The 23087-nt window shown below is 39.8% G+C and overlaps 1 protein-coding gene across 1 annotated transcript in view; it reads left to right on the top strand.

The window, feature by feature from the left end:
• Positions 1-23087, top strand: part of cfap58 (cilia and flagella associated protein 58) — a 288786-nt gene that overhangs the window by 70188 nt on the left and 195511 nt on the right. Inside the window, exons 8-10 of the mRNA XM_063071110.1 lie at positions 4548-4630; positions 10113-10304; positions 20343-20504. Of these exons, the coding sequence (XP_062927180.1) occupies positions 4548-4630; positions 10113-10304; positions 20343-20504 (437 nt within the window). The remainder of the gene's footprint in view (positions 1-4547; positions 4631-10112; positions 10305-20342; positions 20505-23087) is intronic.

Genomic DNA, 23087 nt, shown 5'->3' with positions numbered 1-23087 from the left:
GGTTGAGACTCTCCATAAATGCTGCCTGACCTCTTAAATTCTCCCGGCCTTTTGTGTGTTCCTCCAGATTCCAGCATTTTCCGTCTCGTTTGTCTCCAGGCCTCTGGGAAAATTTTGGATTTATTTGTCAAGGTTGTGGTGACAATACATTTAGGGATCCATGTTATTAGGCAAATCAATATGGTTTTGTGGAAGAGAAATTTTATTTAACAAGTTTGGTCAATATTTTGAAGACGTATTTAACAGGAGAACTAGCAAGGGAAATATAGCTGAATTTCAAAGGCAGTCTAAGATATTACATAAAAAGATTGTTGTAAAATATAGGTTTACTGAATTGGGAGTAAAATATTAGTACGAGGAACAGTTAATGGTTTAAAACCAGTTGAGAATAACACAATCATTTTCAAATCATTGGAGGCTTTACTCAAGTGTATCCCAAGGATCAGTACTGGGCACTTAGCTATTGGCGATGTATAGAACATAGAACATTACAGCACGGTACAGGTCTTCAGACCATGATATGTCCTAACCTTTCAACCTAGTCTGATCAATTTCCACAAAACCTTCCATTTTTCTGACATCCAAGTGCTAAATTTATCTTCACACAAAAAATAAATTTAAGATATACGGGGTGTGCTTTGTCCTGGGTTGCTGACACTGCAAGTACGAAATGATATATGAGGAGATGAAGACTTAGCAAAGAGATCTAGACAGATTAAGTGAGTGAGCAAGAAATATCAGCATAGTAAAAAAAAATTACTAAGTTTATTTATTTTGGTAATAAGAGAAATAAAATTAAATTTTATTTTTGAACAGTAAGAAACTAGTACAGGAGCTCTAGGGGGCCCTGGAGTGCTTATGTATGAAAGACAAAGTCAAAGAGCATGGATTTATGAATGCAAATAAGATGTTGGCTGTTTTTGTGAGAGAAATCTAACTAAAAGAATAAGAAAACTTTGGTGAAGTGTATGGGGCATGTATAGAATTTTATCTGCAGTTTTGATCTTTGTAGCTTTACCTTGGGACTGTGAAATGTAGAACTACGTTAATTTCTGGGATGAGGGAAATCAGAATCAAATTTATTATTGTTGACACATACATGAAATGTGTTGTTTTGCACTGGCAGTACATTAGCAAAGACAAAAATAAATAAATAGTCAAGGCGGCATAACGAGGGCTCTTGAACTGTTCAGAAACCTGATGGCAGTGGGTAAAAAGCTGTTCTGAATCATTCAGTGTGGGTCTTAAGACTTCCATACCTCCTTCTTGAGAGTACTAATGAGAAGAAAGCATGTCCCAATATTGAGGATCCTTCATGAGGCACCACCTCTCGAAGATGCCGTGACGATGGGGAGGATTGTTCTTGTGTTGGAACTGATTGAGTTTACAGTCCTCTGCAGCTTCTTGTGATCTTGTGTACCAGAGCCTGCATACCAGGGTTGATTAGAATTCTCTTCACTGTACATCTGTAGAAATTTGCAAGAGCTTTTGGTAATATATGTAATCTCCTCAAACTCCTATTACTGTACAACTGGTGACATGTCTTCTTCATGATTTCATCAATATGTTTGACTCTGGATGTTGACGCTCAGGAAATTGATGCTAAACAGATTGAATAAACTAGAATTTTAATAAATGAGAGGTCATCATCGTTATGAACTGTGTCATATGATGTGGGCGATCATAGTCTTGACCGTGATTGTTCTTGGCAAAGAAATGGTTTGCCATTGCCTTCTTTTGGGTAGTGTCTTTACAAGATGGGTGACCCCAGCCATTATCAATACTCTTCAGAGACTGATGCCTGGTGTCAGTGGTCGCGTAACCAGGACTTATGATGTGCACCAGCTGCTCATATGACCACCTGCTCCCATGGCTTTACATGACTGGTCAGGAGCCAAGCATGTGCTATACCTTGCCCAATGGTGACTTGCAGGCTAGCAGAGGGAAGGAGTGCCTTACACCTCCTTTGTTAGAGATGTATACCCATCACCTTAAATGAGAGGTAATATTATTTAAATCTAGGAGGTTTTGCTTTAGGATTGGCAGGGTAAACGCCATTATTCCTTATCAATCCAGAACTCAGAAACAGTTCTTAGGATACGGAATCAGTCAATTGTACCTGAGAGTTTGTTTACTCAGAGCTGATGACCCTTCTGACAGAGTCCCTGATGAAGGGTCTTGGCCCAAAACATTGATTATACTGCATGGCCTGCTGAGTTACTCCAACATTTTGTGTGCGTTGCGAGTATTTTAGATGGTTAGTCAGAGAACATATTCATGGCTGAGACTGAAATGTCTTTTGACACCAAGTAAATCAAGAAATGTGGATATTGGATGGGAGCATGATTTCAGTTAGGCATTCATCCATGAGCATTAAATGAGTGAGTAGGCTTTAGGTGCCAAAATTCTGCTTTTGTTTCTATTTCTGATGTCCTTATCCTATAAAAGTGCCTCTGATTTAGCAGGGATTGTCGGTTACTCAGAAAAATATTTCTGTACTAAAGAATAGATATTCCTCTGGTAAGTTTCATTGAACAGAGATGAAGATGATGCCAGAATATTGTGCAATATATAAACAACTTGTATTTCAATGGGTAGTGAAGCAATGCAGGAGGAAGTGAAGACACAGGAGGCTATAGATGCTGGAAATCTGGAGCAACGTACAAAGGAGCTGACAGAACTCACTGGGCCAGGCAGCATCTGTGCAGGGACATGGACTGCCGATTTTTTGGGACAAGCCACTTCGTTAGGACCAGGAAGGGTCTTGATCCAGAATGTCAACTGTACATTTTCCTCCGTAGATTAAGCCTGATCCACTGAGTTCCTCCAGCTCCTTTGTGTGTTGTTACTGGCTGAGTTTCCAAGGCTTTTTCGATGACTTGCTCGTAGCTTAAAATAAAATCTGTAGATGTACCTGTACATATTGTATCTCCATTGTTAGAACTGGGATAGGAGAGAATAACTGAAGGTGGAACATAGTTTTATTGTTTAGAAAAAAACTTGTACCTTTCTGTTTCCTTTGTAGTCCTGTCAGTGATAACTCACACATTTCTATCTTTATTTCCAAATTTTCCCCAGAGTTACCTACTGAATTAAGATCTAGTGGCTGTCAGGTAGAAAACATTCAGAGAAATGAGCTTAAAATTAATACAGGGTGCTTTAACCAAACGACAACTGGAGTTGTGATTTAGTAAATAAAGTGTGTGTGGTTACAATTTAGAATTTTAATCCTACATGGGTAGAGATACCAGCAACATTTTCTGTAAGAGACCTATAATACTGTGCAAAAATCTTAGATATATACATATATAGCTAGGATGCCTAAGACTGGCAAGAGCAAAGGATGTGGGCAAAGCCAGGTTGAGTTATTCTAAGATCTTGGTAATGTACTTGCAAACATTTCATCATCATGCAAGGAGACATTATTAGTGCATTATTGATTGTGGTGTGACCTCCAAAAGAATAGCCTTTATATACTTTTCAGTCAGCTTATTGATCATTACAGAATGTCACTCTGGTGCTTTCCACTCGCTACCCTCTCCCTTCCCCTTTTCCGACCATGATTCCCCTCTCCCTGCCCCCTTCTCACTCTCAATCCACAAATAGAGATCCGTATCAGAACCCTAGCTATACAGTATACATGTTCCTGAATTTTGTACAGTACTGTAATTTTTGAACTACAGTGGGTTCTGGTTAATTGGGACACATTTGGAACAATATATTTTGTTCCTATTAAGTGGCTACCCCAATTAGCCTAAGTTTCATGGAAGTAGTTAAAAAGGTATCAAAAATATAAATAGAATAACAAATTATAGACTTAAATGAAATACAGAACAAATAAGAACACTACCAAAACTACTACAGTATTATAAAACTGTATTAGTTTCTAATTCTTATCGATGGAGGAATTCATCTGCGTTGAATTCTTTTGACTGTAAATGAACAAAATCACTGTAGGCACCTAATGCAGATAATGGACTGCCTTCATACAAGGCATCCTCCAAATCTTGAATTCATTGTAACATTCAAGATGATTGTCGATACCTTCAAATTCTTTGTAGTTCCTACCTTTTGAAGTAGTGTAATCATTTCATTTCCTCTCCCGGCCATTTCTGGCATCTCCAAGCCTGAATGCTTGAAACCACAGTAAGGAAAGCAGTTCTGAATTGTCTTACTGCTTATTTCTTCCCAACTATCAGTGACAAAAGTTGTGCTTTTTGAAAACTGACAGTATTTAAAAACTGATCACTCAAAACACAGTGTAGTGCTTAATGGCATCAAGTGCATGCGACCAATGCTGGTTAGAAGCTGTTCATCAACAGTTTCCTGCTCCAATTAAGTGGCATTGTGTCCCGAATAAATGAAGGAAATCCTGTTTATTTTCTTAATTACCTTATGTTCTTTAAGAGTTGTCCCAAATAAGCAGCTGCCACTGATTAACCAGTGGCCTAAATAACCAGAATGCACTCTGTATAGGATCTTTGATTCTTTTCATAGATTGAAAGTGATATAACAAAACCTCTATTTTTTTGCCATTTCCTCTTCAGAGCTGGAGTCGACCAAAAAGCAGGTTGAGCTTGATAAGAAAGCAGTTGATGAGCTGGTTAGAGAACGAGACATTTTGAATAAGGTGAGGATTGTGATAAGTGCCACTATTAAAGTTATAAAAATCTGAAATTGCAAAATAATTTATAGATTATTTTTACCAGTTGCAGATAGACATTAGATTGACACTTAATTTTCTCTGATGATTTATTGAAGCTCAAAATATCTCAACTGTCAAAACCCATGCATGCATATTTATAAAGTTAGCAATTATTACAGAATGATTAACCAATCAGGGTTCTCAATTTGAATGATTAATCTTGATCAGATTAAATGACAGCAGAGGCATGAAGGAATGAATAACCTACTTCTCCTGTTTTCCATGGGTCTGTGTTTGCTTCAGTCCCCTTTTTTAAATGACAGAAGCATTTTATAATTGAATTATTATCATTTTATAAAATAGAGCACCAGATCTGGTGCTCCTGATACGGCCTCTCTACATTGGTGAGAGCTGATCTAGACTAAGGGAGGACTTTGTTGAGTACCGTGGCTCCATTGCAAAATACAGGATTTCCCTATGGCCAATCATTTTAATTTCAGTCCCCATTCTCATTTTGACATATTGACCCATGGCCTTCTCTATTGCCTTGATGAGCTCACTCTCAAGTTGGAGGAGCAGCACCTCATATTTTGCCTGCGTGGCCTCCAACCTGATGGTATGACTATTGATTTCTCCTTCTGGTAATTTATTTTCCTTTCTCCTGGTGACCCCCTTCTTCCCTTTCTCCCATAGCCTACTCTCCTCCCCTATTAGATTCCATCTTCTCTAAGCCTTTACAATTTCCATCTATCACCTTCTTGTTTCTTACTTCATCCTTCCTCCCCAACCCACCTGGCTTCACCTATCACCTTCTAGCTTATCCTCCTTCCCCTTTCCTTATTTCTTATTCTGGCTTCTTTCCCCTTCCTTTCTAGTCCTGATGAAGGGTCTCAGTCCGAAAAGTGGAATGTTTATTCATTTCCATAGATGCTGCCTGACTTGCTGAGTTTGTCCAGCATTTTGTGTTCGTTACACCAAAGCTGATTCAGGTGACATAGAAGTTCATTTTCGTTTCTGGATGGAAATCACCAACAATATCACCATTGTATTTGTTTGTAACAAAGTCATTATTGGCCTTCTGTGTACTTTGTGTTATCATTGCCTTTGATGCTGTAATATAAATTTACTGTATATAGCTTCCATTAAAAGGAAAGTGTGGTTCAATAATTGAACTCCAGTGGCCATTCAGCAATTCCTGCATGAGGATGCATAACTAGTGAATTTGCCACATACTCCTATATGTTATACAGAATTGTGAAGGGTATAGTTGGGGTAAGTATAAGCATGCTTTTTCCACTGAGGTTGGGTGAGACTAGAACTAGAGGTCATGAATTAAGGGTGAAAGGTGAAAATTTAGAGAGAACATGAGTCAGAACTTCTTCACTCAGAGGGTGGTGAGAGTGTGGAAATGGTGGATGTGGGTTTGATTTCAAGATTTAACAGAAATTTGGATAAATACATGGGTGGGAGGGGTTTGGAGGGCTATGCTGCAGATACAGGTCAATGGGGTTAGTTAGCATGGTAAGTTGGCATGGGATAGATGGGCTGAAGGGCCTATATCTATGTTGTAGTGTTCTATGACTCCATGAATTGAATTAAATTGAATTGACTTTATTACTTACCTCCTTTAAATACACGAGGAGTAAAAATTCTTACGTTATGTCTCTGTTCAAATGTGCAATTATAATATTCTATAATAAATATTATGTACAACAGGATAGTCAATATAACATAGAAATACAGTCATGTCAGCATGAATTAAGCAGTCTGTTGGCTTGGTGGAGGAAGCTGGCCTGGAGCCTGTTGGTCCTGGCTTTTATGCTGCGGTACCATTTCCTGGATGGTAGCAGCTGGAACAGTTTGTGGTTGGGGTGACTCAGGTCCCCAGTGATCCTTCGGGCCCTTTTTACACACCTGTCTTTGTAGCTATCCCGAATAGTGGGAAGTTCACATCTATAGATGTGTTGGGCTGTCCACTCCACTCTCTGCAGAGTCCTGCGACTGAGGGAAGTACAGTTCCCATACCAGGCAATCATACAGCCAGTCAGGATGCTCTCAATTGTGCCTCTGTAGAAATTTCTTAGAATTTGGGGGCCCATACCAAACTACTTCAACCGCCTGAGGTGAAAGAGGCGCTGTTGTGCCTTTTTCACCACAGAGCTGGTATATACGAACCACGTGAGATCCTCAGTGATGTTTGGCCTGTCTCCATTCCTCCTGTAGTCCACAAACAGCTTCTTTGTTTTTGCGACGTTGAGGGAAAGGTTGTTTTCTTGACACCATTGTGTCAGAGTGATGACTTTGAGATTAGGCCAATCAGTGTAGTGTCATTAGCAAATTTAATTAGCAGTTGGAGTTGTGTGTAGCAACACAGTCATGGGTATACAGGGAACAATGCAGTGAAATTTATTCTGATGAATAGTTTGGCAAGACCTTAAATGCACTTGTAAAAGTTCCCTCTTCTTCAGCAGTCCCACATGGTTGAGAATGACTTCCACTTCCATTGTGTTAGGTGTGAGGTCTGACAGAGTCTGATTTCAGGCACATAAATAGCAGTGGTTGTTCACTGAAGCTGACCAAATGTAACTAAGATTCTCATTCTGGGGACGTTAGTGTTGGAAAGGATGCTAACATTAATTCACTTTTCCTCTCAGTGGATTTGGAAGTTCTTGAGGAAAAATCATTGATACTATCCATCCAGTACTTTCTAGTGCCTGCTGTATGTAGTATATGTCTCATAAGTGTATGGGAGGGGAGGGAACTTTCTTTGCCCAGAATGCCATGAGCTTGGTTTCAGGTTTGAAGTGTCCTCTTTCAAACACTTGTCCACAGGTGACCGTAGGGTATTCTGACACTGTGAAGGCAAAGGTAAATTTCATCATCAATATCTGCCCTTGCTGTGAAGTATGTGTTGGGACAAGGTGAACAGTCCTCATTTTCCAGTGTCATGTTATGGATCTTTATCACTGTCCTTACAATTTGGCAAATGTAATATATCCTCCCATTATTTGTATAATTAACTTAAATATGTAGGCTTGAAGAACTGACATCCTTGGTGCATTGTTGACTTGTCAGAAGTCCATAATGGATACTCAGAAATGGATCTTAAAATTTTCAGATTAATAGGATTAGAAAAGTTGGAAAAAGCCACCCTGATTTCCATGGTGGGGAGGCCCATTGCTTGGGTTTTAGAATTATAGAAGTCTTATACTTCTATATGTGTATTTTTTTAATTTTCTGTACCCTCATTTGACTAATTTTCTTGTCACAGTATATTGCATAACCATGCATTAAAGACCTGTGATATGAAGGAAAACTACTTTTCTGCATGTGCAGGAAGGTTGTGGAAGACAATTTAAACATCTTCCTGCAAATCTAATTGATATTCACACACTCTGGGATAGAAACTCATCTTTTGTTTTAAGCCTTGAAACAGTTACTAGAACATCAGCTAACTGTTGCGTGTCAGCATATTTACTTCTGGCATACAACTGGCAAATTAGTGACTAAAGCCAAGCATACCCTGTACACTTTTTGTGTCTTGGGATCACTTCCTACAAACATAGTTTCTATTCCTGTCATTCCTGCCACATCATGAGGCTTTTATCTTCCCTACTGCTTGGGAAAACTCATTGAGTTTACTGAAGAATAGAGTCAAAAATTTTCTTCCCAGTGAATTAGACTTCTTTTTAAAAAAGGTTTGTGGTTTCTTGGTCTACAGTTTTGAGTCCACTTCTTTGTCTCTGGCCCCATGAAATCAGATTTTAATTTAATTTAATCTACAAAGGCTCTGAATAACTCTATCCTTATGTAGCATGATAAATGTGATTCAAAGGAAGAACTCTTTAATTCACTGACATGCCTGCCAGGTGATGCTGTAAGTAATTAGAAAATCTAGCATCAGGTCTGCACGTGTTCTGTTGGTTGCAAATTAGTGAAAAAAATGTTGGCATTACTATTGGGAAGGTAAACTTCCATTGCAGTGATTACAAACCCTGATGTAGACTGGGAGACGGCTTCATCAAGCACCTTCGCTTCATCCACCACAAAAAGTGGGATTTCCCGGTGCCTACCCATTTCAATTCTACTTCCCATTCTCATTCCGACATGTCAGTCCATGGCCTCTTCTGCTGCCAGGATCAGGCCACACTCAGGTTATATTCTTATATTCTGTCTGGGTAGCCTCCAACCTGACGGCACGAACATCAATTTCTCGAACTTCTGGTAATTGTCTGACCCCCCCTCTCCTTCACCATTCCCCATTCTTGTTTGCTTTCCCTCTCTCGCCTTATGTCCTTACCTGCTTATCACCTCCTTCTGGTGCTTCTCCCCCTTTCCTTTCTTCAATGGTCTTCTGTCCTCTCCTATTAGATTCCCCCTTCTCCAGCCCTTTGTCTCTTACACCAATCAACCTCCCAGCTCTTTGCTTCACCCCTCCCCGCTTCATGATTTCACCTATTACCTGCCACCTTGTACTTCTTCCTCGCCCCACCTTCTTACTCTGAATTCTGTCCCCTTCTCTTCCTGTCCTGATAAAGGGTCTCAGCCAGAAACGTCAACTGTTTATTCCCATCTATAGATGCTGCCTTACCTGCAGAGTTCCTCCAGCATTTTGTATGTTTTTTTTTATTATAATCATGGACATTGCCATCTGTTATGAAAATATTGGGATAAAATTGTCATTGCTTATGCAGAATTGACATTGAAATATGCCTTAAGGTTGGGCTATGAATTGGGAATCGACACAACAGAAAACAGAAATGTAATTTAACTCCCATTTTAGAGTACCTTCTATATATATATTCTAAAGTTCTGTCAATTTTTATAATGAAATCTCTGTCAGTAAGCTCATTGTCATTTAATTATACCAACTTGCCAGTGGTGACATTGCAATAACTTCATGAGTAAGAGGATTTAGTTATGTTATGATATATTAGTATTGACATTTTACCATATAAATACGAGAAAAGGAATTTATGATGAAACAAGCTGACAAGAATACACACAGACCTAAGATTTTTTTATATAACTCCGTATAGTCAATTACTTCACTATATCAATTTCTATTTTTGTCTTCAAGATTAGCTGCTGACAAGTTTTTTTTAGTCTTGGTTTTGTTATGAAGGTGGTATAACAAAATAATAGGGAAAATTATCGTAAGTGCATACAAACTTCAAAATATTTATCATGGATTAATCAGCTGAGAATGAAGTCATTTGCTGTATTATTCATTGCATCCATTTTAGGCAGGTTGAGTTTTTAAAATTCATTTTCAGGATCTGGAGAAGTTCTGGGAAGATTCACTTTTCTAAATTTCAGAAAGCTGTGTATCTTACATTGATATCATTTTTACCTGTTGTAGAATTTTTGGTGAGGTCTAAAATTTGGTCAAGATAGAGCTAATTATATCATTGACCCATTGTAAAAAGAATGTGGAATAAAATGGCAATATACTTTTTTTTATTAGAATGTTTTGAAGGCAGTCGGTGCTACTGAGAAACAGAAGAACTTGGTCATGCTTCATGAACAGTCAAAAAAGGTCCTGGATCAAGAAATTCAAAACTATAACCTTGAAGCACAGAAGCAGAGGAAAATAATTTTCCACCTGGAAAAAGAGAGGGATCGATACATCAGTGAAGCCAGCAATCTTACACAGAAGGTAGTGTTTAGCAATAAATTAGGTTAATCCAATTTATAAGTCTATAAAACACAGAGTTTGCAAATACTGCTCCCAATTTAAGAGAAGCAATGTTAGCTCATTTTGATGGAAAATAATTCAATTCAAAACTACAATGAATTAAACATTAACTTTGCTAAGGATAGAGATGGAGGGAGAAATGAGTCAGACTGGAAGCCAAATTAACACCTAATGATGTCATTAAATTAACATGCTTGATGCCTTATATTTGATGGGTGATAACTGGTACAATTACAAACAAAGCCCACTTTAATCAAAAAGCACTATTTTGGTGTGCGTCCAAAGGTTTGTTTCACGCCCTAGCAAATTCTTGCAGTGGCAGGTGAGAAGATAATTGGCCAACATACTTTTATTTGGCTGTTGCTTCCACTGTGTTGCTGGTAAACAGGCCAATTTACCAGCCGGAGGGCACAACTGGGGAATGGGAAAAGGTGTTATCAAAAGCTGTGTTTCACAAATGTTCTTAATCTTGCCATTTCTCATTCTAGCTGTGCAGGATTTCATATCATGCTGGCATCAGAAATTGTTCAGAGCCAGGTTCCTCATAAGGGGGCTCAGTTAATAACGTGCTGCTTGTATTTTCCTACAATGTAATTAATTGCAATTTGTGTCAACAGGTTACTTAGTTTCCTGTATTTAAATCTAGTTTTCTTTTACAATTCACACAATATGCCTCTCTGGGGCTGTAATCCATTTAGTTGTCGTGGAAGATCAGCTTTCAAGTGACCATGTTGATATTCAGGAAGGGGTGGCAGGCTACTCAATCCTAGAAAGGTGTTGCCGCAAGCCGTTCATGTATTAACTTGAAATCTGCAAGCAAGATAATGGCGATCCCATAGAGAAAAATCAACTTCTTTTTTTGAATTACCAGAGGCATTTGAAACATTCTAATTAGCTGACATTAGGTAAAATCGTTCTTTTCATTTTAAAGACATCTGCAACATGATCATTTTGAAATAATCTATCTATCTGGAGTTCAGATTCCATAATTTGTACTTTGATCAAATCCAGGAAGTTGAATTTTTTTCTTCATTTTAACTATATTAAGTATATAGTCTATCTACTGCTACTTCTTGATTAAAATGATCTTCCTCTTTCTTCCTTGAACTAGTGGTGTCTGACACGGTGAATCGTGACCCTTGATGTAAAATGGGATTTATTTTTCTAAACTGGATTCACTTAGTAGAAGAAAACTGCCAGTAGGGAGCATCTTTTGCCAAATAACAGTTTTTTGCATTGTGTGTTTGATTGTGTGTTTCTTTAAATAAATCAACAGGAAAATAATAGATATTGACTGGTAAGTTCAATAGAAAAATAAGGATATGACTTTTACTCATGGTTTATTAGAATATGAACTTGCTTCTACTGGAAATAGCTGGATGAAATAGTTCAGAAACCAAATGACTCTACACTCAGTGGCCACTTCATTAAGTATCGCCTGTACGTGGTCTTCTGCTGGTGCAGCCCATCCACTTCAGTGATGTTCTTCCTCACATCACTGTTGTAATTCCTGGTTATCTGAGTTGCTGTTGCTTTCCTGTCAGCTTGAACTATTCTGGCCATTCTCTTCTGACCTGTCATGAACAAAGCATTTTTGTCCACAGAACTACTGCTCACTGGACACTTATTTTGGGTTTTTTTTGCACCATTCTCTGTAAACTCTAGAGACGGTGAAAAATTTTCCCAGGAGATCAGTTTCTGAGATACTCAAACCACCCTGTTTGGCACCAACAACTATTCCATGGTCAAAGTCACTCAGATCACATTTCTTCCCTTTTGGTCTCAACAACAACAGAATGTCTTGACCAGGTCTGCTTGCTTTTATACATTGAGTTGCTGCTACAAGATTGGCTGATTAGATAGCAGGGGTATGGGTGTACCTAATAAAGTGGCCACTAAGTGTGTAAATACATGACAGTAGAAGGGGAAAAAAACTGATACTGTTTTTGCCAGTTGTACAGGACATTGGCGAGGCTGTATTGTATACAGTTTTGATTATCCTGTTACAGGAAAGAAATCATTAAATTGGAAAAAGAAAGAGAATACTGCCAAAATCTGAGGGCCTGAGTTATAGGGTGAAGTTGGGCAGGCAGCACTTAATTCCTTGGCATTTAAGAGACTGAGGAGTGACATTATAAATATGCATAAGATCATGAGGGGCATTGACTGCGTGAATGCACACAGTCCTATTCATAGGGATAGGGAATATAAAAAACTAGAGGGCATATGATCAGAGGGGAAGGTTTAAAAGGTACCTGAGAGGCAACATATTCACTCAGAGAGTGGTGGATATATGTTTCTACTACAGTGTGTAGTAGGCCCTTTCAGTCACACCACCCCAGCAACTCCACAACCCTGATTAAACCTTGACCGAATCACGGGACAACTTACAATTTACATTGACCAATGAACCTATGTGGTGTGTCTTTGGACTGTGAGAGGAGAGCGGAGCAGCCACTCAGTACAGAACGGTGCCAGAACTGAACTCTGAACTGTAATAGCGACATACTAACCACTATGCATGCCACCCAGTATATGCAATGAGCCAGAAGCAGTGATTGAGGCAGGTCCAGGGACAGGAAAGATTTAGAGGGGTATGGTTCAAGTAGCCTCTTTCCATATTGTATTACTCTGTGACTTTATGACTGAGCTGAGACATACAGATTATGTACTGTGTAGGCTTGTTGAGCCAAATGGCATATCCCTGTGCTATATTTCTTGTTTAAAATCAGGGCTGTGAGTCTGTATCTGCTTGATGTCTCTTCACAAATATAGCACTGCCTCAGTCTATCTGTGTAGTTAATGGGTTCTACTTGGAGTCTTTTCTAACTTATGCAGCTCACATTCAAAATGGCCTACATCCTCACATCTATTCCCTTCACACACTTTTTAATGAATGTACTAAAATATCTAAGATTCTTTATGGGTGGTCTTGCCTTCAGTGGCTGTTTAATAATGTTCATAACTGAAGACTAGAAAGAAAAATACTAATTTTCAATTGAATCTTTAGTTTCACAAAAATGAGCAGCTTTATTATATTGTACAGCTGTAAATGTGTTTAATTTATTTTTAATTGGTACATGTTTTCTCCATGACTGCTTCATATTTCCTTTCTGTCCTGGCACTGTCATAAAGAAGATACAAGTTTTATCTTTTTATGTTAATACCTGCTAAAGCAGAATATTGGCCCTCTATTAGAAAACTAGAAACGCTATATTTATAACACAGCTAGTTATTGGTGGTACTGACAGTGGTGACGTGGTGAATACACAATCTATCACAAAGACAGGCAAGCAGGCAGGCAGAGGAGGAGGAATGGCTCTGCTAGTTTAAAAAAAATTAAATCGAATCTTTAGAAAGAGGTGACATAGAATCCGAATATGTAGAATCCATGTGGGTCGTGTTAAGAAACAGCAAGGATAAGAAGACCCTGATGGGACTTATTCACAGGCCTGTGCCTTACAGTGGGAGATAAAAAAAGCATGCCAAAAGGGCAATGATATATTAGCCATGGGGAATTTATATATGCCTATAGATTGCGAAAATCAAGTTGATGCTGGATCACAAGAGAGAGAATTTGTGGAGTGCCTCTGAGATGGCTTTTTGGAGCAGTTGTGATTGGGCCCAGTAGGGGATCGGCGATTCAGGATTGGATGTTGTGTAATGAACCGGATATGATCAGGGAGCTTAAAGTAATGGAACCCAGACGTAGCAGTGTTTGTAATAGAAATATAGAAAATAGGTGCAGGAGTAGGCCATTCAGCCCTTCGAGCCTGCACAGCCATTCAGTATGATCATGGCTGATCATCCAACTCAGAACCCTGTACCAGCCTTCCCTCCATACCCCCTGATCCCTTTAGCCACAAGGGCCATATCTAACTCCCTTTTAAATATAGCCAATGAACTGGCCTCAACTGTTTCATGTGGCAGCGAATTCCACAGATTCACCACTCTCTGTGTGAAGAAGTTTTTCCTAATCTCGGTCCTAAAAGGCTTCCCTTTTATCCTCAAACTGTGACCCCTCGTTCTGGACTTCCCCAACATCGGGAACAATCTTCCTGCATCTAGCCTGTCCAATCCATTTAAGATTTTATACGTTTCAATAAGATCCCCCCTCAATCTTCTAAATTCCAGAGAGTCTAAGCCCAGTGATAGAATTCACCCTGCAATCTCACAGGGAGAGGTGAAGTCAGATGTATCAGTATTACAGTGAAATAAAGTGAATTACAGAGGCAGGAGAGAGGAGATGGCCGAAGTTGATTGGAAGGGGACTCTAGTTGAGATGACAGCAGAGCAGCAATGGCTGGAGTTTCTGGGAGCAATTAGGAACATGTTGGATAGATACATCTCAAAGAGGAGGAAGTATTCTAAGGGCAGGATGAAGTAACTGTGGCTGACAAGAGAAGTCAAAGCCAACGTTAAAAGTAAAAGTGTGGGAATATAATAAAAAAAATTAGTCCAAGGTTAGAGGATTGGGAATTTTTTAAAAACCACCAGAAGGTGACTAAAAAGCATGGGGGGGGGGAGAATGAAATATGACAGTAAGCTAGCCAATAATATGAAAAATTATACCAAATGTTTTTCTCAGATAAGAGTAAAAGAGAGGCAAGAGTAGATATTTGACTTCTGGAAAATGATGTTGGAGAGATGGGGAACAAGGAAATGGCATATAAACTGAATAACTATTTTGCATCATTCTTCACTGTGGAAGCAAGTTGGAGTCAATTGTTAAGGATGTCGTTTCGAGGTACTTGAGGGCACATGACAAAATAGGCCAAAGTCAGTATGGTTTCCTTAAGGGAAAATCTTGCCTGACAAATTCTTGGAATTCTTTGAAGAAGTAACAAGCATGATAGAGAAAGGAGAATCATTGGATGTTGTGTACTGTACTTGGGTTTTCAGAAGGCCTTTGCCAAGGTGCTGCACATGAGGCCGTTAAAGAAGATAAAAGCACAGGGAATTACAAGAAAGATACTAGTATAGAACATTGGCTGATTGGTAGGAGATAAAGAGTAGGAATAAAGGGATCCATTTTGGATTGGCTACTGGTGACTAGTGGTATTCCACAGGGGTCTTTGTTGGGACCAGTTCTTTTTGCATTGTACGTCAGTGATTTGGATGATGAAGTTGATGGCTTTGAAGCCAGCTTTGTGGACGATACAAAGATAGACAAAGGGGCAGGTATTGTTGAGGAAGCAGAGAGGCTGCAGAAGACTGGGAGAGATTAGGAGAATGGGCAAAGTGGTGGCAGATGGAATACAGTATCAGGGAGTGTATGGTCACGCACTTTGGTAGAAGGAATAAAGCATAGACTATTCTCTAAATGGGGAGAGCATCTAAAAATCCAAGGTGCAAAGGGACTCCTTATGCAGGATTGCCTAAAGGTTAATTTGCAAGTTGAATCAATAGTGAGGAAGGTGAATGTTAGCATTCATTTTAAAAGGGCTAGAATATAAAAGCAAAGATGTAATACTGCATAAGGCACTGGTGAGGCCTCATCTGGAGTAATGTGAGCAGTTTTGGGCACCTTATTTAAGATGTTCTGAAATTGGAGAGGGTTCACAGGAGCTTGACAAGAATAATTCTGGGAATGAAAGGGTTATCATATGCATGAGAAAATCTGCAGATGGTGGAAATCCAAAGCAACACACATAACAAGCGGCGATTGAAAGTTCTGGGCCTGTACTCGCTGGAATTTAGAAGAATAAGGGAGGATCTCTTTGAACGCTATCACATGTTGAAAGGTCTAGATAAGATAGATGTGAAGAGGATGTTTCCTTTGGTGGGGGAGTCTAGGACCAGAGGGCACAGCCTCAAAATAGAGTGATGTCTATTTAGAAGAGAGTAGTTACTGCTTGTTACGTTGCTGGCATTTAGAGCAGCAATGAAGGTTCTCCATCTCTCTCTGTCCTTGGCCATCTTCTCTTTTGTATCCCAGGTGTGGTTTGGGGCCTTTGTTTCAGCCTCTGCGATATGGCACCAAGTTATCTTTGGTCTCTCGCATTTTCTCTGCCCTTTGAGGAACAAATGAAGTGCTGTCTTGATGATGGAGTTGTCCTCTCTTCTCATCACATGCCCAATTCATTCTTTCCTTATGATGATTGTGGCCATGTCATTTTGATGACCCAAAGGAGTATTGTGTGGTTGGAATTCTTTCTTGGCCAGAAAATACAGAGGATCTTCTGGAGGCTCAAGGTGTGGAATGACGACAGCTTGGCAAGGCGTTCTTTGTCATGCACCAGCATTCTGACTCGTATAACAGTGCAGACAGCACATAGCTCTGGTACAGCATCACCTTGTTGTGGACGCTGTATTTGGTTGATCCCCACATGTTGCTCATCGATCTGAAGATATTTCTAGCTTTGCTGAGTCTGCACTGGATGTTGCCTTTGGTCTCACCATCCCGCCAATTAATGCTGCCCAAGTAGGTGAATCTGCCAGTGCTGGGTAAGTGATACCATATACTTTGATGGGTGGAGGAGACTCTACATTGATGTTCATGGTCTCAGTCTTTCTCTGGCTGACTCTGAGTCCAACCTGTCCACCAAAGGTACACAGGCACTCAGTTCCCTCTTGCATGTGCTAGTACGAATGTGATAGTAATACAAGTTCATCGTAAAGTCAGGGTCTTCTGAAGTAGAGGCTAGAATCCACCTAATGCCTCACTGCTTATCTTCATTGTTTTCCTCATAACCCAATCAATTACCAGGTTAAATAATATCGTCCACATCACACTGCCTTGCCTGACTCCTGTCCTGACTTCAAAGCTGAAATAGTAGTCTCCAACTGTGCAGGTGAAATTAGCATAGGAATCTGGATAAGCTGGACAATTTTGGAAGGGATCCCATATGATCTGAGAATTCAACGGATGCTCTCCCTGTGGAGGCTATCAAAAACCTTTTCAAAATTCACAAAATTCATATACAGTTGTCTCTGCCACTCTGTTCTATGATATTACGCAGTGTGAAGATCTGGTGAACACAGACTCCATTCTTCCTGAAGCCAGCTTTCCTTTTCCTTAAGCACACATCAACAGCATCTGTAATCTGTTGAACAATGATTTTGGCAAGAACCTTGCTGGGCACTGACAAAAGTACGATGCCACACCAGATGTTGCAATCATTTAGTGCTCCTTTCTTGGGGATCCTAACAATAACTCCCTTTGTCCAGTACTTGGGTATTTGTCCCCATTCCCAGATTATAGTAGACAGTGGTTACAAGATGGCTGCTGCAACTTTTGGTTCAGCTTTGTGGTAGTCTACTCTGTAATTCGCTGAAACACTCCACCCATGTGCTTCTTGCTCTTTGTCAAAAGCATACTGTTATAATCTCTCACAGGACCACTGGATCTGGACTAGAACTTTCTGCATACCAATTCTGAAATCTTGTATGTATTTCCCAGATCACCTCAGCCATTGCTGTTGCTTTGGCCTCTTCTGCAAGATCTTCTGTGTAGACTCTCTTATCCTGTCTTACAAGTCTCTTCAATTTCTTGTCAGCTTCAGTGTATGCTAGTTGAAGTTTTACCTTAATTTGTAATGAGGTTACATCTAACACTTTCATCTTAATTTTCTGTGTTTCTTCGAAGGCTGCACATGTCCTGCTGCATCCATTCTTTGTTATTCTTTCCAGCTCTGTATCCTAGATAAGCCTCACTACACTCCATGAAGACTGAAGCAATCAATTTCCACATAATGTTGATCCTGTCTACTGACACATCCTCGTCAAGGTCTTGAAGGCCTAGAATTTGATCTTAAGCTGAATGGTGAAGGCAGATTTCACACTGATGTCCTTGAGCTTCTCAACATCAAAGCGTCTTTGTACTCATGTTCTGGTCCCAGTGCTTCTCAGCCTGAGTTTCATCACTGCTACAACAAGGTGGTGATCCTTTCTTTCATCTGCTCCTTTCATCATCTTGATGCAAGGATCGTCTCCATGTACCCTTGATCACTAAGTAGTCAGTCTGGTTCCTGTCACATCCATTGGGTAAACACCATATCAGTTTGTGGAAAGAGGGTCCCCCCTATGACCAGACTGCTCATGGCACAGAATTCCACCAGTCTTTCACCACTGTTATTCATCCTTCCATATCCATGCAGGTCCATGACCCTAATGAAGTGGTATTTGTTATTTCCCACTTTGGTGTTTAGATCTCCCATGATGATGATTATGTCATGGCTTGGTGTTAACTCTACCTCTGACTGCATCTGCATATAGAAGATGTCCTTGTTAACTTGCTTCCTTTTCAGCATGACTTTCTTTAGCCTACTGTTAATTGGGTTCCACACCAGCAAGCACTTCACAATGCCTTTCTTCAGAAGTGACAATTACACTATCATGATGATGACCATCTTCCCTTCCTAAGCATAAAACCATTTTGCCAGTTGATGCCTTTAGTGTTCCAGATCTTGTCCATCTGCTTTCACTGACGACCAGTATATGTCGGTTGTAACAATGCATTTGTTTGTGCTTGCCAGTGTTGTACATGGTTCGTAAATTCCAAACAGTGATTTTAGTCTTTGTCTTGGTGGCATTCAGGGCTTCCTTCATTGTGCCGGTAGCTTTGTCTCAGTTTTCACAACTGTCAGTCATGCATTTCCCAGGTGGAGACTCAGGAATACTGTTGCACACAGACATAAAAGGATTCTTCATTTCTATTTCTGTAACGATTTTTTTTGACAGTCAGGGTTATTTGCCCTGAGCTGAACTCCTGAATCTGGAGCAGCAGTGGACCACTCTTAGTCTGGTCTCTATCCTTTGACCTGTTTGGCATGGGTGACCCAGCAACTGTCAAAGCACAAGGCCTTAATTCCAGCCAACGTAGTTCTTCGGATCATTGAGAAATGCAAGCCTCCAAACCCTACAACAAGGTTATAGTCCTCCTGGAGAATTTAGAACAGAGTTGAGGAGGAATTTCTTTATGCAGAGAGTGGTGAATCTGGAATTTGTTGCTACAGGCAGCTGTGTAGGCCAGGTCACAGGGCGTATTTAAGGCGGAGATTGATAGGTTCATAATTAATCAGGGCATGAAGGGTTATGGGGAGAAGGCAGGAGAATAGGGTTAAGAGGAAAATGGATCAGGAATAATGAAATGATGGAGCAGACCCAATGGGCCAAATGGCCTAATTCTGCACTTATGTCTTATGGTCTTTTGGAATAGTTCTGTGATTCAGAAGATAACATTTTCTCCCTTGAAAACACCGTGTAGTCTTTAATTTAGAAGTTATTCAGTAGTGCTGTGCAGTGATAAGCCCATCTGATTTCTTTTTACACACCAATCAGTGATTTTGTGACTGATGTGCAATGCCCATCTGCAACTCCTAAGTGAATTGCCTAGGTTGATGATAGTATGGAGAGAAAAGGTTAAAACATCAGTTAACTTATCTACTTGTGATCTATAATTGTTACCTTGCCTTGGTAATTATTGACTTGGCTGTAACCATTCGATTTTTAATGAGAAGTGCTTTACAGAACAGCTTTATTCTTAACCATAACATTTAAAGGAGAAAATAAAACCTTTTCAGATATGAAATAGTTAAATTTAAAAAAATGTTCATCTCTTGGAATAGAAAGTCCTGGAATGACTGGATTGATTTTTTTCTTCAAGTTGTTGGATGTGCTTGATTAGTATCAGTACTTATTTGTCCATAAAGCAAAATTTACATTAACTCAGTTCTTTTGGCCGTGGGCTATTAGCCATGCTCACTTGTAAAGATGTCAGGTATGGGAAATGGAAGCATCAGTCTCCTTAAAGGCACTTCTGATATAACAAAAGTGCCTGATGACTGAACTAAGTCCAAAATATTGGAAGAAAATTGGCGCTTAAAATAAAATAAAGTAATATTTGTATTTGTGAAATTAGTTACTCCATGCTGACAATGTGCTTTCCAACCTTGAATCTACATAGAACTGGTATAATTTTTATTCTAAAAATTGCTGAGTATTGTATTGTAAGTCAAATTGTGGGTTCCTGAATGTCTATTGTTATTTTATCTGCAGGTTCTTCAGTATATGGAAGATATTAAAGTTCTTGAGATGCAGAATTTTGACTTCAAGAAGAAAATTTCAGAGGCTGAAAGCAAACTAAAACAGCAACAGAATCTTTACGAGGCTGTGTGGTGTGACAGAAACCTTTACAGCAAGAACTTAATTGAAGCGCAGGTATGGATATTCTTTGCATACATCTCTTTAAAGTGCTTTCTGTAAAAAAAAAATCAATCCAATTTGGGTGCGTGGCCAGCTCAAGCAAGTTCCTTGTATAACCCACACAAAACTGCCATGAAAAGGTAGGGTTTTGTTCCTTATCACCTGTAGTCTGTGGGGCAGTGGTGTAATTTAGTCTGGCATATTTCAAGATTTTGTCTTGGTGGCTATATGTGAGTGATTTGGAGGGTGATATATTTTGTATGTCTTAGGTGTTGCAGTATTCTTGATTTTACTAAAATTAGCCCGGGTGCGAGAGAGGTTTGAGAATATAGGAGTATGGGTTACTCATCACAAGGTACCCTGACTTTATCTTGTCCTTGCTGCTACATATCAATGCACATAGTATTACAATACTTGCTTGCAATTAATGCTAATCAATTCATATGATGTTTTTTGAGCAAGTAAATCTCCAAATCAGTGTAATTTATCTTTTTGTGCACCACTTGGCGGAAGAGATACATATCTCTGCTTAATGCCATAGGGGATTTTGCATTCCCAGGGAAGAGCCATCATTGCAGTCTACACATCAGAGAACTGTGGTTATAAAGCACGAACATTATTTTTCACCTATCCTGTACATAGAACTTTCCTGTTGGGAACGAGGATATGTGAAATTACTTAGATAGTTTCATGCTTTTACATATTTATAACATCAACTTCTTGAGGGATTAATCTACCTATTTTGTTCTCCTGCCCTCCCGCATGTGGACCATACATTCTGAAAGCTAAGACTTTCTTCTAATTTTGTTCAATAAGTGGTTTAATGTACTTAAACACAGGTTATTTGTGGTAAAAGTGTTACCGGTTCCACTTTTGTCTTGTATGAGCTTGGAAATTTATTGCAGATTATAAAAACCACTGATAAGATTTCAGGGTTTCCCTCCCCCCATTTACTGGGAGTGTTGCAGTCAAAGGGCTGAAAGCTTTGTTGAGCATCCCACGATCTCTTTGACTCACTACCACCTGAAAGGAAGTAGAGAAGCACCAGGACTAGGACTGCCAGACTGTGTAACAGCTTCTTCCCTCAGGATGCGAGACTAATTATACCCTGCTATCACCAAGGTCTCATCACTAGGGCAGCGAGTTGTTTGCCACCAAAGTGGATAACTTCACATTTATCCGCAGATGCAATTTCATGTGGATAAATGTGAGGTTATCCACTTTGGTGGCATAAACAGGAAAACAGATTATTATCTGAATTGTGGTCGATTAGGAAAAGGGGAGGTGCAACGAGACCTGGGTGTCATTATACACCAGTCATTGAAAGTGGGCATGCAGGTACAGCAGGCGGTGAAAAAGGCGAATGGTATGCTGGCATTTATAGCGAGAGGATTCGAGTACAGGAGCAGGGAGGTACTACTGCAGTTGTACAAGGCCTTGGTGAGACCACACCTGGAGTATTGTGTGCAGTTTTGGTCCCCTAATCTGAGGAGAGACATCCTTGCCATAGAGGGAGTACAAAGAAGGTTCACCAGATTGATTCCTGGGATGGCAGGACTTTCATATGATGAAAGACTGGATGAACTAGGCTTATACTCTTATAATTTAGAAGATTGAGGGGGAATCTGATTGAAACATATAAAATCCTAAAGGGATTGGACAGGCTAGATGAAGGAAGATTGTTCCCGATGTTGGGGAAGTCCAGAACAAGGGGTCACAGTTTGAGGATAAAGGGGAAGCCTTTTAGGACCGAGATTAGGAAAAACTTCTTCACACAGAGAGTGGTGAATCTGTGGAATTCTCTGCCACAGGAAACAGTTGAAGCCAGTTCATTGGCTATATTTAAGAGGGAGTTAGATATGGCCCTTGTGGCTAAAGGGATCAGGGGGTATGGAGGGAAGGCTGGTACAGGGTTCTGAGTTGGATGATCAGCCATGATCATACTGAATGGCTGTGCAGGCTCGAAGGGCCGAATGGCCTACTCCTGCACCTATTTTCTATGTTTCTATGTTTCTATTCTGTTTACTGTTTACCTGTGCTACGAACTACATGTATTTTGAATTATATTTTATTAACGTATATATGGTAATATTTTGGTTCATGTGCTGTGTGATTTGTTTCGTAAATGCACTGTGGTCCAGAAGAGCATTGTTTGGTTTGATTGTAGATATATACAGTCAGATGACAATTAACGTGAACTTGAGATTAGTAGATTGTAGGAGTGTTGACAAAAATCGACATGAATGTAGTTACTTCTAACATACACTTTAGTTACTCTCAAACAAATGGCGATGTTGTATATATATCAGAAAAAATCCCACCCCCAGAACATAATAACATACAACGTAACACGTAATATACATGGCAAACTTAACCCCTAACAGTCTGGGTGAATTTTGCCTAATGAAATTAAGGAGTCCCTACACACAGCGGCCCCCCCGCCCCCCCCCCCAGAGTTCACCCTATCAGACAAAGTCAAACAAGCAGGGCCCCACAAAACTCGGCCAAACCTACTCCTGCCTTCACAGGTAGATGCCAAGAAAGAAGGACGGTCAACGTCGGAATGTCTGGAGGTGTGAAGCTGACCTCTCCATGGGG

This window comes from Mobula hypostoma, chromosome 19 (assembly GCF_963921235.1).
Source record: "Mobula hypostoma chromosome 19, sMobHyp1.1, whole genome shotgun sequence".
In the NCBI taxonomy this organism is placed as follows: domain Eukaryota; kingdom Metazoa; phylum Chordata; class Chondrichthyes; order Myliobatiformes; family Myliobatidae; genus Mobula; species Mobula hypostoma.
This window is presented reverse-complemented; position numbering and strand designations above follow the sequence as displayed.